The following is a 16,076-nucleotide window of genomic DNA, read 5'->3' as shown; positions in this document are numbered from 1 at the left end:
GAGGACCACACGACCCTGCTGCTCAGGTTGTTCCCTCTGGCCCACTCGGCCGGAACCAATTGCGCGATGTGGCCAAGAGCTCCGCCCTTCGCTCTGAATGGCCAGAATGCCTTGAATTTAGACCCGGTACTGAGTGGCTGCGTGACTGCATCTTTCAATTAAGCTCCTTAAGCTCCTGTTTTCATCTTCGAAAAGCAGAGAAAAAAATGACATTCTCCTAGTAGAGTTGCTCGTGAGGTTAAATGAGATACTCTGGGACAGGTGTTTAGCACAGTGCCCAGAGCCCTTTCCCTTTCTTATCCCCTCAGTCCCGGGGGCCCCTATTTTCAAGTGGGTTGTGGGGTTCATCCAAACCCTGAGCTACTGGAGGGAGATTACACTGCCCTTTTATAGCTTATGACCCTTTTCGATCCAGAAGCTTCATTTGCTGTGTTTTCTATCAACAGGGCGATGCTTATACTTTTCCACTAGGCAGTTGCTAGGGGAAGATTTAATAAGAAGGGACATCAATCTCCTAAACCAGTGTACAAACCACACCTCTAGGCCAGGATCACAAGAATATTTAATAACGTGAAAATTATATGAAATTCAAATTTCAGTCCCTTAAGTCTTATTGAAACAGCTTTCCTGCTATAAGAGCTGAGCTTATTTGCAACAGAGACAATATGACTCACAAAACCTAAAATATTTGCTACTCAGTCCTTTACAGAAAAATACTGCAGACTGGTTCTTAATCATAAGAAGGGGATTTTTAAAAAATAAGCATTGTAAGTGTATTTTAGCTTTGCCACTGCTTTGAAAGGCTTTGGCTTATAAATCTCACAACCTCACTTTAAAAATTCCCTCCTTGCAATATAAAATAAACATTTAAGATATAAGAACTCCTTTTCCATCTCAGCTAAAAAGAAACTCGTATTTCAATGTGTCTTTTAAAACACTAGCTGACGACATCCATGAAATTGCTCTCTTCATTTGGAATTTTGAAATATAAGGAACTTATGTCATGGAGCTTTAGAAATTTGTGTAATGTTTCTTAGCTTCTTAAATAGATCTCAAAGGCATGAAGTAAACAGTTTCAGAATTATGAAACTACCAAGTAAATCTGAAACATCTTTTAAGTACAGCTTATAACTAATTACCATTTTACCCATAGGTTTTATATTTATTTTATGTATGATTTTGAATTAAGTAGAATCATAGAACAACTAAGAAACTATATGAGTTACTTAGCTATCCAAGGATTAGTATCTTTGTTATTTTTCTGGATCTCCTGAAAGTGTTGCAATCTGGGTGTAACTCATTACAGTGTTTGCATGTTTCCCCATTTTGATCATTAAGCCCCACTTCATTGTGGCCCATTGATATAATTTTATATCACCCAATAAGTTTAATTTTGTAAAAAATTTAAAAATCTAATTTTTAACTTTTTCTCACAGATGCTGTTTTTCCTCTGTATTTAATTTTGTTGTATTCTTCTTGAGGCCTTAAAGTTCTTCATAAGCATTTTAAATAAAATGAGGCCAAACTTGAAGACTTTAATGCTGAGTTTATTTATTTTCATTTTGTTGCATCAGCTTCCAAAAAAGATGAATTGCTTTCTCTTATAGTAATGAGTAAAACCTCAATAAATATATGACTTTCTCTTCTCTTTATCTGTTTTCAGGCTGAGAGCACAGACAAAACAACAACTCTTAGAATATAAATCAATGATTGATGCAAGTAAGTATTTTCATTTTCAAATAAAGTTTTATGAGTTTGATGAACAGTACTTTAGGGAAAAGGAAAATCAACTACATAAAGAGATATTTACTTTGGTAACAAGTGGCAGCATGATGCTGCACATGTAAGAAGGCAAAAAAATAGTCTTGCCTCGGCCCTCAGAAACTACTTAGGGATTCATGAAATAGCTGTAAAATAACCAAATAACAATGTAAGACAATTGAAATCTAGAGATCAGAGAACTGGGAAATCTTTGTGGGCCATGTAGAACTTGCTACCATCAACAACTTGAAGATTAGATGAGATGAGATGATTGTTAAGCAAGTGATTGATCAGAGACCTATACTTTGAGAAGCACTGGATTATAGGAATGAGAGGCAAGACGGATATCAGGTTAAAGACACAAGTAACAATGTTCGATTCTAAACAAAATAATTTATCTGTTAGAATTATTAATGCAGAAGGCTCTAGGACCAAGAGAGTACTAAAATAATGGGTTTAGCCCTCCTGAAGTAATAACCACCTATTGCCACCTGATTCCAAATCTCCTGGGTCACAAAGATATTTTCGTGAATCTTACTTTCTCTATGAAATAGGCTTAAAGAATAAAACCAAATAATATATTAGGTTAAATCAAGAATTGTGGAATAAATCAAGGGACCTCAAAGATACCTGAGTCGCTTCACCTGAATCCATGTTTGAACCTAGGCAATTTTCAGACTCTGCTTGAGCTCTTTTTTGAGGACATAGATCTGAAGGCAGTTCTGCTGTATTTTCTGTTGGCTATTCCAGGATTCCTAGTCTTTTTATGCAAAAAAAAAAAAAAAAAAACTTAACTGAAAAATGGGCCCCTTAGCTTCTTTTTTGCTTAGTACAACTCGTAAATTATGGAACTGGGATATGAACCAGGCCTTCTTGCCTCCAAAGCCATGACCCTTTTATTATATCAATAATGCTTACCATAGAATGACCAATAGGTGACTGTCCTTCCCTTGGAGGAGCTAATAGTCTCTTTGTTTCCAAAGCTCATGCTTCTTTTATTAAACCAATGATGTTTACCTCAGAGATGAGTTAATACTTTTGCTGGCATGAAAGCCCACATAATAGAAAAGGATAATCTATCTTCTTAGAGGACAGGGTGTAGCAGAAAAACTTTGAAATTTGGACCATTGATGAATTATCTCTAGGTATTCCTGCATTCATTCAACTTCTTTATAAGTGTTTAATGTGCCCCTGGCACCATACTAGGCAGGGAGTTATGGCGTTGAACAAGACAGACTTTGCCCTCATGGATCTTAAATTTTCGAGCAAGACAGGTAAGCAAAGAAACATATAATTAGGAAGTATGGTAAGTGTGATGAAGGAAATAATGGTGCAATAAGACAGGAGGCTACTTTAGACAGGATAGTCAGATGGCTTCTATGAGATGACATTAGAGCTAAAATCCAAGTGATAATATGAAGTCTGCTTTCTCATACAGTCCTTGTTTTCCCTGTATAGATTTTATTTTTAAGGGACTGTGACATCTGAAAATTTGAGTAGATTTAATAGTCCACATTATTAAATTTACAAGTAAAGGAGAGGGCAAATTTAAAGCAGGCCACAGAAATTAGGTTGTAGTCTTTGAAAGAAGATTTTTTTTAAATTGATTATTTTACCATTAAAAAACATATTACTGAGACTGTATTGCTTGAAGGATTTTTTTTATAAGTGCATTAATTTTAAAGGTACAAATTAATGAGTTTTGATAAATGTATATCAATGTAACCACCGCCACAATCAAGACACAGAATATATTTCTGTCATACCTACCTTGAGTCACTTCACAGTCATTTCTCACCCTTACCTCCAACAGCCACCAATTTGATTTCTGTTACTACAGATTTGTCTTCCAGAGTTGTGCTGTCCAATACAGTAACTACTGGTTACACGTGGCATTTTAAAGTTAAAATAATTAAATAAAATTTAAAATTCAGTTGTTTAGTTGCTCTAGTCACATATCAAAATGTCTAGTGGCTACCATATTGGACAGTGAAGATGTTAAACATTTTCATCATCACAGAAAGTTGTACAGCACTGTTCTAGAATTTGATGTAAATGGAATTATATGATATGTATTTTTCTTTTCGGCCCCTTTTTTTATTTGGGCTTTCTTTTACCTTAAATTTTTTTTTAAATTTTGCCTTTCGTTGTTTTTTGTTTTTTTCCGGTTTTTTTCCACCCTTTACTACTATCTAATTCTAGAATATTTCCATTTCCCTAAAAAGAAATCCAGTACATGTTAGTAGTCACTTCCAGTGTGTCCGGCTACTTTTACACAGCATAATATTTTTGTCATTCATCTATGTTGTTTGTTTCAATAATTCATTTCTTTTTCTTGTAGAGTATTTCACAATGACTATTCTACAATTTGTTTATCCATTCATTTGTTGATGGATATTTGAATTGTTTACAGTTTCTGCTCATTATGAATAAAGCTGCTATAGACATTTGTCATTTATACATGTCTTTTTCTGGACACTTGTTTTCATTTCTCTTACTTAAATACCTAAAAGTGAAATTACAGGGTCATGTGGTAAGTTTCTTAATAAATTGCTGAACAGCTAAAATGATTATACCATTATGGAACATTACTCTCAGCAGTGCATGAGACTTCTAGTTACTTAATATCTTTTTCAATTTTAGTCATTCTAGTAAATATGTAATGGTATCTCATGTGGTTTTAATTTACGTTTCCCTGCAAGCTAATCATGTTGAGTATCTTTTCATGTGCTTATTGGTAATTTATATATAAATCTACTCTTAGGACTTGTCTTCAAATATCTGCCCACATTTTAATTGGATTGTTAGTCTTACTGAGTTTAAGGGTTCTTATCTAAAATCTGTGACTACAAAGTCACAAAGATTTTCTCCTATATTTGGTTTCAGGTTCAACATTCAGGTCTGATCTTTTTTGAGTTAATTTTTGTGTATGGTGTGAGCTAAGAATTAAGGTTCATTTTTTTTTTTCACATGAAAATCCAATTTTTCTAGTACTATTTGTTGAAAAGACTTTCTCCATTGTATATGTGTGGTCTATTTCTGGGCTTTTTCCCGTGTTCCCTCAACTATGCTTACAATAGTACCACACTATCTTGATTACTGTAGCTTTATAGTAAATCTTTTTATCAGCTGCTGTACCTCCAACTTTATTCTCCATGGTAAACGTCGTTTTGACTGTTCTAGGGCCTTTGCCTTTCTATGTGCATTTTTAAATCAGGTGGTTTTTTTTTTCCCTCTGTAGAATATTGTTCTTCAGGGGAAAAAAGGGCCGATAGAATTTTGACTGGGATTTTTAGGATTTTTAGATAAGTATGAGGGAAATTGTTGCTTCAATATTGCTTCTCTCAATACATGTACATGGTATATCTTTCCATTTCAGTATTTGATAGTGTTCAGTGTGGAAGTCATACATATATTCTGTTAAGTTTATCCTTAAGTAATTCATCTTTTTTAATGCAATTGTACATGGTTCTTAAAATTTTTAATTTCCAATAATTTGTTACTCATTTAGACATACATTTTTTTTTTTTAATATTGATCTTATTCATTTTTTTACTCCTTTTTATTTTCTATCATTCTAAAACTGTTCTACCAATATGGTAGCCACTGGCTCCATGGAACTGTCGAACACTTGCAGTGTAGTTAGTCCTCATTGAGAAGGGCTGTAAATGTAAAATATGCACAGAAAAAAAGATTGTGAAATATTTCATTAGTAATTTTAAATTGATTACATGTTGAAATGGTACTATTTTGAATCTATTGGATTAAATAAGCTATATTAAAAATTACATATTTGGTTTATATTTGTAGTTTATATTATATTTTTGTTGGACTGCACTGTTCTAAAATATTGCTAACTTCAAAAAAATTATTTATTTGTAGATGAAGAAAAAACTCCAGAAGAAATCATTCCAGAAAAACAAATTGAAACGTATGTCATATTTTAAAATTTTATTTGTGGTTTTTACTAAGATTTAATAATAGTCATCTTATAACATTGTCTTTTTTTCCTCCTTTTTGTTTTCAAGTAATTTGTCACACATGTATTGAGAACTTGGTGATATGGGATGTAGACTTAAATGTACATGAGTGGCCATATTAGCACTTTTGACATCCCCCCTTTTATAAGATACTTACGAGGGTATCTCAGGAGGCATCAGTTTACCAAATCTGTAAATGCATTGGCGTGGTCAGCGTGTAGAATATTTTTATTTAGTTAGAAACATTTTACTTTTTTCAAAGGTTTACTTTACAAATTTATTCCAATAGCGACTTTTTCTGATATTGCTGAAATTCTTTTGTTTACACTTCTTTTATAGTAAAATTGAAGACCTAGAAAATGAAATTGAAGAGGTTAAAATTGCTTCAGAAATGAAAAAGCTTGCATTAGACAGGTAATTATTACATTTTAGGTATAAGCATTATGAACTGAGTACAAAATGGGTATGACTTGAGGTGAAGAAAATATTTTAGTCTAAATGAATCAACTGAAATGATGATTAGACAATGGGCACAAATTTTGAGCCTTGAGAGAAAAGTTACATTATTCATTAATATCTTCATTTGAAGAAATTACATAAGATAGGGTTAATAAGGAAATGTTAATCAAAACAATGTTATTGTGAGGTTAAATCCCATTCATTGTTTGGAATTACGTGTATTCATTTATTCCAGTAACTGTTAATTGAGTAAAAGAATTGTCGTTCGGTTTGAATAATGTATATTTTTAATTACAAGTTTTACATCTGGATTTTAAAAGTCATCGAACAAATATTTGAGTGCTTGCTACTTCCTAAGCTTTATGCTAGGTGTTAGTATATAGCTGCTTGTAAGACAAATGTGATTTCTGGCCTTCCCAGATGAATTTCTTCATACATTTAATTGAAAAGCAGTTAAAGTGCTTTTAATTGCTTCTAGCTATGAGCTTTTTCCCTCATTATATAGATCATATATAATTCTAGCTCATTATATAGATGATATTTTTTGACTAAGGTGACTTTAGAGCTATTAAGATATCTTTCAATGAGTCAAATTTTTTGTGTATGATAGAAAGAAATGGCTCTAATATTGCTGAGTTGGTTGCCTTTTTATTATTACTTATTAGCTATTTGAATTTAAAAATGCTTTATGGAGCTTATTCGTATGTAGATATATTTTAAAGTTTACACTTAAGTATGGCATCGTATTCCCTAACTCTTTCCATTTTAAGCCCTTGTTCATCTCTGTTGTGCCTTAATGCTTGTTGCTTCCTCCCTGTTGGCACAGGGTGGCTGGAGAACAAAGGTCAGGCTGGATTTCAGGCCTACTCAGACCCTCAGCCTCAGCAACAGCCACATCCATCTTTGTGTTATTTCATATTTCTGCTACTTATCTAAGTGTTTCCCATATAATATTGTTTCAAAACCTACTTATGTTTTATGTTATATTTAAAGAAAAAACAATCTTTAACTTGTCATATTTTTAAATTTTCTTTTCAGTGCACCATAATGTTCATGTTTTCTAATGCAAGCTTTTTTCTTTTTATAGGATGCAACTTTCTACTGCACTTAAGAAAAACCTCGAGAAAAGTAACATCCATACTAGGTATGGGAATTATTTTTCTGTATTTGGTAAGAATGGGTATTAGCAGGGGGTCTACATAATGACTTTCGTTTCATGATTTTAACTGTTGCTGCCAACCACTTTTACTGGAGAATAAGGAAAGTGATGGAAATTTTGTGAGCCCTCCTCAGCATTACAACTTTTATAGTCCTGCTGACATCTTGTTCAGATTACAGCCCTAAGAAGCAATTTAGGTTTTATCCAGATAGTCTGAAAATTTTAAAGGAAGGATTTTAAAGTTAACTTTTGTTCATTATTTACTGAAAAACGAACAATCCTATCTCATTTAATCCAACCACAACCCAATGGAGATAGAAAGTATACTCTTCATTTTTCATTGGCAGAAATGAGCTTGTACACATTAAACAATTTGCCAAGTAGTATAAAATAAAGACTCTGACAGTCAAGGTCCTCTGTAATTTGGTTCTAAATGTCTGGCCTCAGGCCTTATGTCTGAAAACTCTAAAAAATCTTGTGAAAAAAAAAATCCCCTCCCATTAGCAGCAAAGTGCCAAGATGGCTCTGGGCATCACCACCTCCCACCCCCCATTTTGGCATCTTTGTCCAGACTGATACACATTCTCTCCATATTTCATTTAAATCCAGAATTACATAAATTCTAAAATCTGAATTTGAGCTAACTATTGCTCCCCCATAAACATGAAAGCTTAAAACACTCTTGAGTTAAAGTGCTGTAGGACAGGTTCAGCATAAAGTTTATAACCAAGTTAGCTGTAGGTAGTAGAAAATGAATTCAGCTCTTCCAGGTCTGTGTAAAAATTCCCACTTTTTAGCCTCCTAATAAATTCCTTCTACAATATCAGAATGATTGGTGTTATCACAATGACGACGTTGCTGGCTCCATCCCAAACCTACTGGTCTCGGAATCTAAAACCTAAGGTGCGGGGTAGGGGTAGGGGTTGGTGGGAAGGACCTCCTAAAGAATTGTGGCAGTTTGTAGTATGAGAACTGTTCTTGCCCAGTCTTACTTCATACCCTTTTGCTCCAGCCATTCCAAACTACTTGATTTAGGTAATTACTTCATGTCCTTTAAGATTCAAGGGTTTCCCTTGTTCCACTCTGCAGTTATTACAATGGTTCATATCCATTACTGGTTGTAATGAAACCGTACTATAGTTGTGGATTTTTCTCCCCCACCAGATTCTTTCCTCTTTGAAAACAGGTACTGTATTTTATTGTTTTACATTCCTTATGCCTGGCACGATTCTTGGTATATAGTAGGCACTCAGAAATACTTGTTGAGGAAATGGGGATAAAAAGCCACTCATTCAGTGAAACTATTCTGTATGATACTGTAGTAGTAGATACATGTCATTATACGTTTGTCAAAACCCATAGAATATACAGCAACAAGAGTGAACCCTAATGTATTATAATGTCTTGAATATAGGTTTATCATTTTGTAACAAACAGTCCACTCTGATGGGGGATGTTGATAGTGGAAGACACTGTGCCTATATGGAGGCAGAGGGTACATGAACTTACTTTCTGCTCAATTTTGCCATGAACCTAAAATTGCTCTAAAAAGTAGTCTTCTTTTTTTAAGCAACTTATTAGCAAGTTATTACAGTGTTTTCTCTCTAAATAGAACTCTTTAGAAATGTTTTTACATGCTTAAACTTAATGTTCTTAGTTGTCTGTGACCAAAAATTTTACTAGGGAAATGCATCCCTAATTTTAAACATGAATTTAGATTATATCAAACTTTTCCAGATTTATTTCGTTAAATGATGACTTTCTGTTGAAGTGTACAGTGAATTTAATGAAAGTAATATATGCTAACTGGTTTCTTCTAATGAGATTTATTGCTTTTAACTAAGGTTAACAAATCATATTTTTTATTCCTTTTCAGTGCGCTCATGGATATCATGAAACATATATTAAAGCTAAATAAATTAATAATGAAATCACAGCAGGTAACTGCGCATTAGGCGGCTTCTGCATTCTTATGATTTCAGTAACACCTTCTTGCTGGTAACTGTATTGTATATGATTAAATAGGATTTCCCAAAGAGACTAGTATGATTAGAATTCACTGTCTTTAAGTTTTCTCTCTCTTTTTCATAACTCTTGTTATTTTTGACTAATGTAGCTAAGTATCTACTTATAATTTAAGCTACTGTCTTCTCTTGTGTGGAAATGAAGGAATTAAAAACTGGAGCTTTAGAAAACATGAACTAAGATATAAAATTCAGTGATTTAAGTATTATAGGTTTGTTCTTATGTAATATCCCTTAATGTTTTTATTTCTAATAACAGGAATCTTGGGATTTAGAAAAAAAACTGCTTGATGTTAGAAAGAAGAGATTTGGTATGTAGAATAGCTCTTTTTTCTTTCTTTTTTTTTTAAGGTAGAACACATTTTCATTTACTGTGGAGATTGATAAAGCTAGATCTCAGCTACTGAGAAATTTCTTAATTTTCATATTTTCTTAAAATTTTGGATATGGCAATTTAAGAAGTAGTATATAAAATGTATTTTGCTTGATGCATTTTTGTTGTTTTAGAACATTAAATCACAAAATTAAAACATTCTCAGTGGGTGAAAATCAAATGATACAGAAAAGTATAATGTGAAAGTCGTGCCTCCTTCCTGTGTGACCACAGTTAGTCATAGTTAGATATTCATAATTTTTAAATGATCAGTTGGTACATATGGTTCTATAGCTTTTTAACTTAACATGAAAATGCATTTTGCATTGAAATTACTTAAATGTTTATTTCAAAAGTAATATATATTCTGCAGAAAATTTGGAAACAAAAGTGTACATAAGTTAAAATTTTTATTTTACCACCAAGCAATAATCAATTTTCAGTGCTTATTATAAAATTGTCATCAGTTTATTTTGTGTTATAAACTACTTTTTTCATTTAACAATATAGGCATGATTTATTTTTAAATATACAGACTTGCGCCTGGTTGTAAGTAATGTCAAGGTCAGAAATAGCCTTGGTCATCTGATCTAATTACCCTTTGGATGTCATTTTTCCATTGCATTCCAACCTGCTTTTGATAAATTAATGTCAAGGATCCAAGCTCCTAAGACATACCCGTTTATGTTTTCAAACAGTTTAATTCTTAGAACATTTCAGGAACTACAAAAAATGGTTGATGACATTTATCCCTGGAGAAGGGAATCTTACTTTTCACTGAAAATTTATCTTCGTGTTATGTCATTTTTGTAAATAAAGGAGGGAAAACTCTTACCTTACATATATCTCCTGCCTATTTGGTAACACAGAGTAAGACCTGTTTAACATGATGTCACTTCAGACATTTGTAGACAGCCATCATTTTCATATGTACAAAGCTTGAACATTTGCATTGCTAAGTATATAATTAAAATATTGATATTTTGCACCAGGGAAGTAATTTTCACATCACAATGGAACTGCAAGCTAAAATGCTCTTTATTAAAAATATTCTCTTGATTGAAATAACTGAGAACTGTTCTACTTCGAAATTTTTTAAGACTCTTATGTGTAGGAGTTGGTATATATAATGTATTGTTTTATTTCTAACCTAATAGAATTAAAACAAGCTTCAGAAAGTAAGCTTTTAGAAATACAGACTGAAAAGAACAAACAGAAAGATGATTTGGACTGCATGGAAAAGTCAGGCGAGATAAAGACCATACAACAAAACCTACAAATGGAGATACAAATTACTACAGTTATTCAACATGTGTTCCAGGTAACATTTATATAAATTAGGAAGGGAGGTAAAGAACTTTTTTAAATGATTGGTTCTATTACTTCAGTCTTACTTACAGTTAGTCTTTGATCTTGACAAAATAATTAATTCAATACTGAAAATTGGTCTGTTTACATATATCTGGATTTCATATATATTTAATGTTTAAAAGCTTTGATTTTTCATTATGGTTAGACCTTAGGCATTTATAAATGGAATGATTTTTAGCAGCTCTATGGAGGCAGCATGGTGTAATGGCAGAGAGTAATAGACTCCAAGTTGGGAGGTGGGAAAACGTGGATGAGGATGATGAGAATCTAGAGGTGAGATCCTAACTGCTACTGAAGAGTTGCTGACCTTGAGAAAATAATTAAACTTTTTAAGCATCAGTGTCCTTGTTTAGAAGGAGTAGTTGTGAAAACTAAAAAAAATAATTTGTGTTAATTATGTTTAGCATAGTGTCTGATCCAAGTAAATTCTCAATAAATGTTGGTAGTTATTATCATGTCAAGCTTTCAGTTTTAAGTGTTCGTTCCTTTCTTCTGGAGGATTGTTAAAATTACTCTTCGAATTATAAAATGTCTCTGGAACTGCTGAAATACTTAAATTAACCAGTTTTCAATTATGAAGATCCACAATTAAAACTGTCTATTATATGTAAAGCAAATGCCTGTTACATGTAAAGCATATCCTTGTAGAATATGAGGTATTTTATCTCACCATAATAAATTCCCCAGGTCTTACACCTATTTTTAGTAGCAGTGAGTGATTTGATTAGGATTAATCAAATCCCCTAGGTTAACCTCACGTAGAATATTGCATCATAAGTACAGAATCATTTTTAATTTTCTTTGGGACATGTTCCATTCTACTGCTTTGAGACTTTGATTATCCCACATTTCTTTTTATTCATATTCTATAAATTAGTGTTAATTTTGATTTAATAAACTCATTGCTTTGTTAAACAGAAAATCGCTCTGGCCAACTTAGGAGCTCTCTTTATTCCTAAAGGAAGATCAGCCTTTAGGGGTTAAGTCATGCTTGAATGCTTTCTTCTACCTGCCTTTGTGAATTTGACTGGATTTATACACATTAGCCCCTTTAATCATTTATAGCAAGAATGTGTCTTATATAAGCCAAAGATTTAAATATTTTTTGTGTTACAATATACCACTTTAAAATTTATTGTAACATATTTCAATTAGTAACTCTGGTATCTCTGAGCCATAGTTTTTCAAAGAATGACCAGAATTTTCATTAATTATCCTAACCATTTCTCTGTTGTCTACCACAAAAATATTCTTCACCTTTTTCAGGGTCTTGAAACATTGCAAAGGCTGAGAACTAAGTTCTTCTTTTACTTCTTTTTAAAAATAAGTCATATTACTTATGTTTAAATTGATTTTCACCATAGAAAAACAAAATGAACTCTGAACCACAGCTGCATCTTTTTCCTTAAATCTGGGATACCACCGCAAGTATCCTTAATGGGTAAAAACTATCCACGAAAACTTATGAAGCATAAAAAATTGTTACCATTGTTAATATTCCTTAGCATTATGGGGATTATGGCTGAAATGAAGCTTTACTGAATGTGGAAATCAGGATATAAGAATGTATTACTATTTTTTCCCCATGATCACAGTAAATGTTTATACCTAGTTTGGTAAATACTTGATAAGATCAGTAAAGAAGATTTTTTATAATTTTGTTAAATATTTTGAAGTACTTATAACTTTAACTTGAAAAAAATTTTGTATTACAGAATCTCATTTTGGGGAGTAAAGTCAATTGGGCAGAGGATTCTGCCTTTAAGGAAACTGTTCTGCAGCTTGAGAAGAATCTCTCCATGATCTAATAAGAATTCCATTTTGGCATCATTTGTTTCTGTCCTTGGTATGTCCTTTAAATAGCAAATTTCAAGTGAAATTTTTTTTGGTATTTTTGGAACTATCATAATACTGCAATTATTGTTTAGCTTGAGTTAACACCATAACATGGAATCTATTGTTTTAAATATAATTAAAGTGACTGGCATACTTTAAAAGAATCTGAAAATCTTAGCCTTGCAAGGATCCAGAAAGACATCATCTAGTCCAGCTTTCCACGCAATGTGGATATTTCCACAACGTTTATGGATGTCCCAACTTTCATTTGCAATACTTCCATGCATTTCTTTGTCAACCAAAATAGTAGAAAAATTAGGAAAGCATATCCATATCTTTATTTTTTTAACTGTCAGTTATATTTTATTCAAATAAATCTTCTTTTAGATTTATCTCACTACAGATTCTTTTTTTAAGATGTAATTGACTTTTAATGTTGTGTAAGTTTAAGGTGTACAGTATGTTGATTTGACCACTGTGGCCTTAGGTAACATCTCCATCATGTCACATAATTATCATTTCTTTTTCATGGTGAGAACATTTAAGATATAATGTCTTGGCAACTTTGAAGTATATAATACAGTATTGTTAACTAATCACAATGCTATGCATTAGATCTCCAAAACTTACTCATCTTCTAACTATAAGTTTGTACTCTTTGGCCAACATCTCAATCCCTGCCTTCCCCCCCTCCCCAACCATTTCTTTAAACAAAGACCCAAATAAAGCACCTCACCCTTGAAAAAGAAAAAAAAATATGTCCTAAGTGTTAAAAGTTGTGGTCATTATAAAGGAATTGTGACTTTTTCTTTTGTATTTCTATATTTATTATGTATTACTTTTATAAGTCAAAAAATGAATGTTACTCTTCTAATTAAAAAATAGAACTTGTCATCTTTTATACATCCCATTCCATCTTTTAAAAACTAATTTGAGCTCTTTATTAATTTGGAGCTGTTGATCATTTTTATAGACAATGTAGTGTTTTCAGCATTCTTTAAAAGACTTTAATCTTGAAAAGGCACTGTTTGAGTAAAGCATCCTATGAACTATTTAGAAAAATGGTTTTTTGAACACGCTAAATGTTTGACTTCCCCAGGCTGCTCTTCCACCTGGGTCCTGTGCATGATTACAGCAACCAGCCTGGTAGCAATTTCCATCCGTCTCTACTCCCTTAATCACAGGCGAGGCGCCATCCAGATTGGCACATGCCAATCACTTCATCCTGGCTTTCTCCTGACAGGGATTTTGCATAATAGGTTTTGGCATTGAAAGCCCAGGGGGCCATTGTCTGGAACCCAGGGCTTCAGTTTACTCCTGAATAATCCACTCCCAAATAAGTTTCTATGTCACTAATTGAGCCATTAAATGGCTAGCTCGCCAACCTCCTAAATTCTAAAACTTTAAGTCATTGGTCCATCTCCATTTCAATTAATGTGTTTAATGGTAACATTTTTAAGTATACAAAGTACAATTACAAAATAAAAGTTTTCCATGTAAAAAAAAAATTAAAAAAACTTGAAAAGATGCACTGCAGTTGGTTATAGCATTTGAAATCTGTTCTTTAGATCAATAATAGAAATAGAGATTTGCCTAAATTTGTGTTATAAGCACTTTTCTTTGGAATATTTATACTTTTATGTCATTTTTTAAAATAAACCATGATTTATTTGTCATTTTAATAATAAATCATGATTTGTAATTTTATTCTTTATGCCACAGTGTGTTCTTGGAAATTGTCTATGTAAGTTGTTGTAAAACAGGTTATATTTTTCTTCTAGAAAAACATTCTGGAAAATGCCTTCCTGATCCAAAGATACAGCATTGAATAAATTATAGATGCACATTTTATTAGTGAATCTCAACTCAATCGGTTATCAGTAGCATCTGAAAAACTTTCTGCATTTTCCTGGGTTTGATTGTCCTATGTGTTCCCTCTGAAAGCCCAACTCTGAGAGAGAAATTGTTTTAGTCAGCTTTTTCTGAAATCCTGCTGAATAACAACCCCAAATCTCAGTGGCTTATAACGAACTTTTATTTCTCTTTTGGATCCATGGTTTGGCTGATAATTCTAGGACCCAGGCTTGAGGGAGCAGCCACAATCTGAAACATTCTTATCGCTTATGAGGCCAAGTCAAATTACACAAGCACATTTAAAGTTTCTACTTGGAAGAGGTGCATTATTTCTACCCAGGTTCCATTGGCCAGCCCAAATCATTGGGGCAGGAAAGTACACTTCTCTCACAGCAGGAGAGTGCTGTGTTTCAGAGTGGTAGATAGAAAATGGATATTTGTTGAAGAGACTACAGTCTCTCACAGTCTGCTGCCTTGGTCTTAAATATTAACTTTCCCTCTGTATGTAAAAGATGCATCCTTTCCAGGGAAGATAAGCTAACCGTGTCATCCAATGGTTTCAAAGTTCAGGATCACAAGACAGTCCTTCACATCAGGTCCAGATATGACTCTTATTGATCTAGAGGCTTGTGAACTGAGAAGGCCAGTTATATTGCTTCACACAGTCAGCAAACAATAGTGGACAAGGTCTATAGCAATTCTGAAACATAGCTTGTTCTCTTTCTAGAAATAGTGATTAGGCTCTAGGTGCTCCCTAGGGATTCGGCTTTCATGGTGCTCTTTAGAAACAGTTCTTCATCCATGGTTCTTTGTCCTTTGGGAGGTTCTCCCTTTCCATTACCTTGACCATATCTGAGGAGGGCATTAAAAAGTATGCCCCCCTCAGTAGCTTTCTCATTTGGGAACTCAAAGATTTTAACATGTAAATCAGTCAGTCTTTTAAAATCTTTTAAAATCCCGGCTAACCCTGGATGAGAATATTGTGAAGGAGTATGAATGCCAGTACTTAGAAATAAACCTACAGTTAGAGAAAAGTTACAGCATTTTCCTGGCAGACTTTCCCAAAACAAAATCCATATCAATATGACCAATAATTTGCACTGCATTTGGCATTTTGTGTATTTATTATCAGGTATTCCCAGGAGACTTCTTGGTATTAGAGGATTTGGAAAGTTTATGTTTTAATAAAATCTCTATCTACATTGTGGGACTTATTTACCCATTTTCTTCATCTCTCCAGTAATAGCATAAAGGAAAAT

The 16,076-nt window shown here is 33.0% G+C and overlaps 1 protein-coding gene across 1 annotated transcript in view; it reads left to right on the top strand.

The window, feature by feature from the left end:
• Positions 1 to 14,814, top strand: part of CENPH (centromere protein H) — a 16,617-nt gene extending 1,803 nt beyond the window's left edge. Inside the window, exons 2-10 of the mRNA XM_011385462.2 lie at positions 4 to 26; positions 1,664 to 1,719; positions 5,644 to 5,692; positions 6,081 to 6,155; positions 7,288 to 7,344; positions 9,236 to 9,299; positions 9,643 to 9,694; positions 10,914 to 11,077; positions 12,843 to 14,814. Coding sequence (XP_011383764.1) covers positions 4 to 26; positions 1,664 to 1,719; positions 5,644 to 5,692; positions 6,081 to 6,155; positions 7,288 to 7,344; positions 9,236 to 9,299; positions 9,643 to 9,694; positions 10,914 to 11,077; positions 12,843 to 12,935 — 633 coding nt within the window. The 3' untranslated portion in view covers positions 12,936 to 14,814. The remainder of the gene's footprint in view (positions 1 to 3; positions 27 to 1,663; positions 1,720 to 5,643; positions 5,693 to 6,080; positions 6,156 to 7,287; positions 7,345 to 9,235; positions 9,300 to 9,642; positions 9,695 to 10,913; positions 11,078 to 12,842) is intronic.
• Positions 14,815 to 16,076: the final 1,262 nt, after the last annotated feature.

This window comes from Pteropus vampyrus, unplaced genomic scaffold (genome assembly GCF_000151845.1).
Source record: "Pteropus vampyrus isolate Shadow unplaced genomic scaffold, Pvam_2.0 Scaffold722, whole genome shotgun sequence".
In the NCBI taxonomy this organism is placed as follows: domain Eukaryota; kingdom Metazoa; phylum Chordata; class Mammalia; order Chiroptera; family Pteropodidae; genus Pteropus; species Pteropus vampyrus.
Note: the sequence above shows the minus strand (reverse complement) of the source record. Positions and strands in the feature narration are given on the sequence as shown.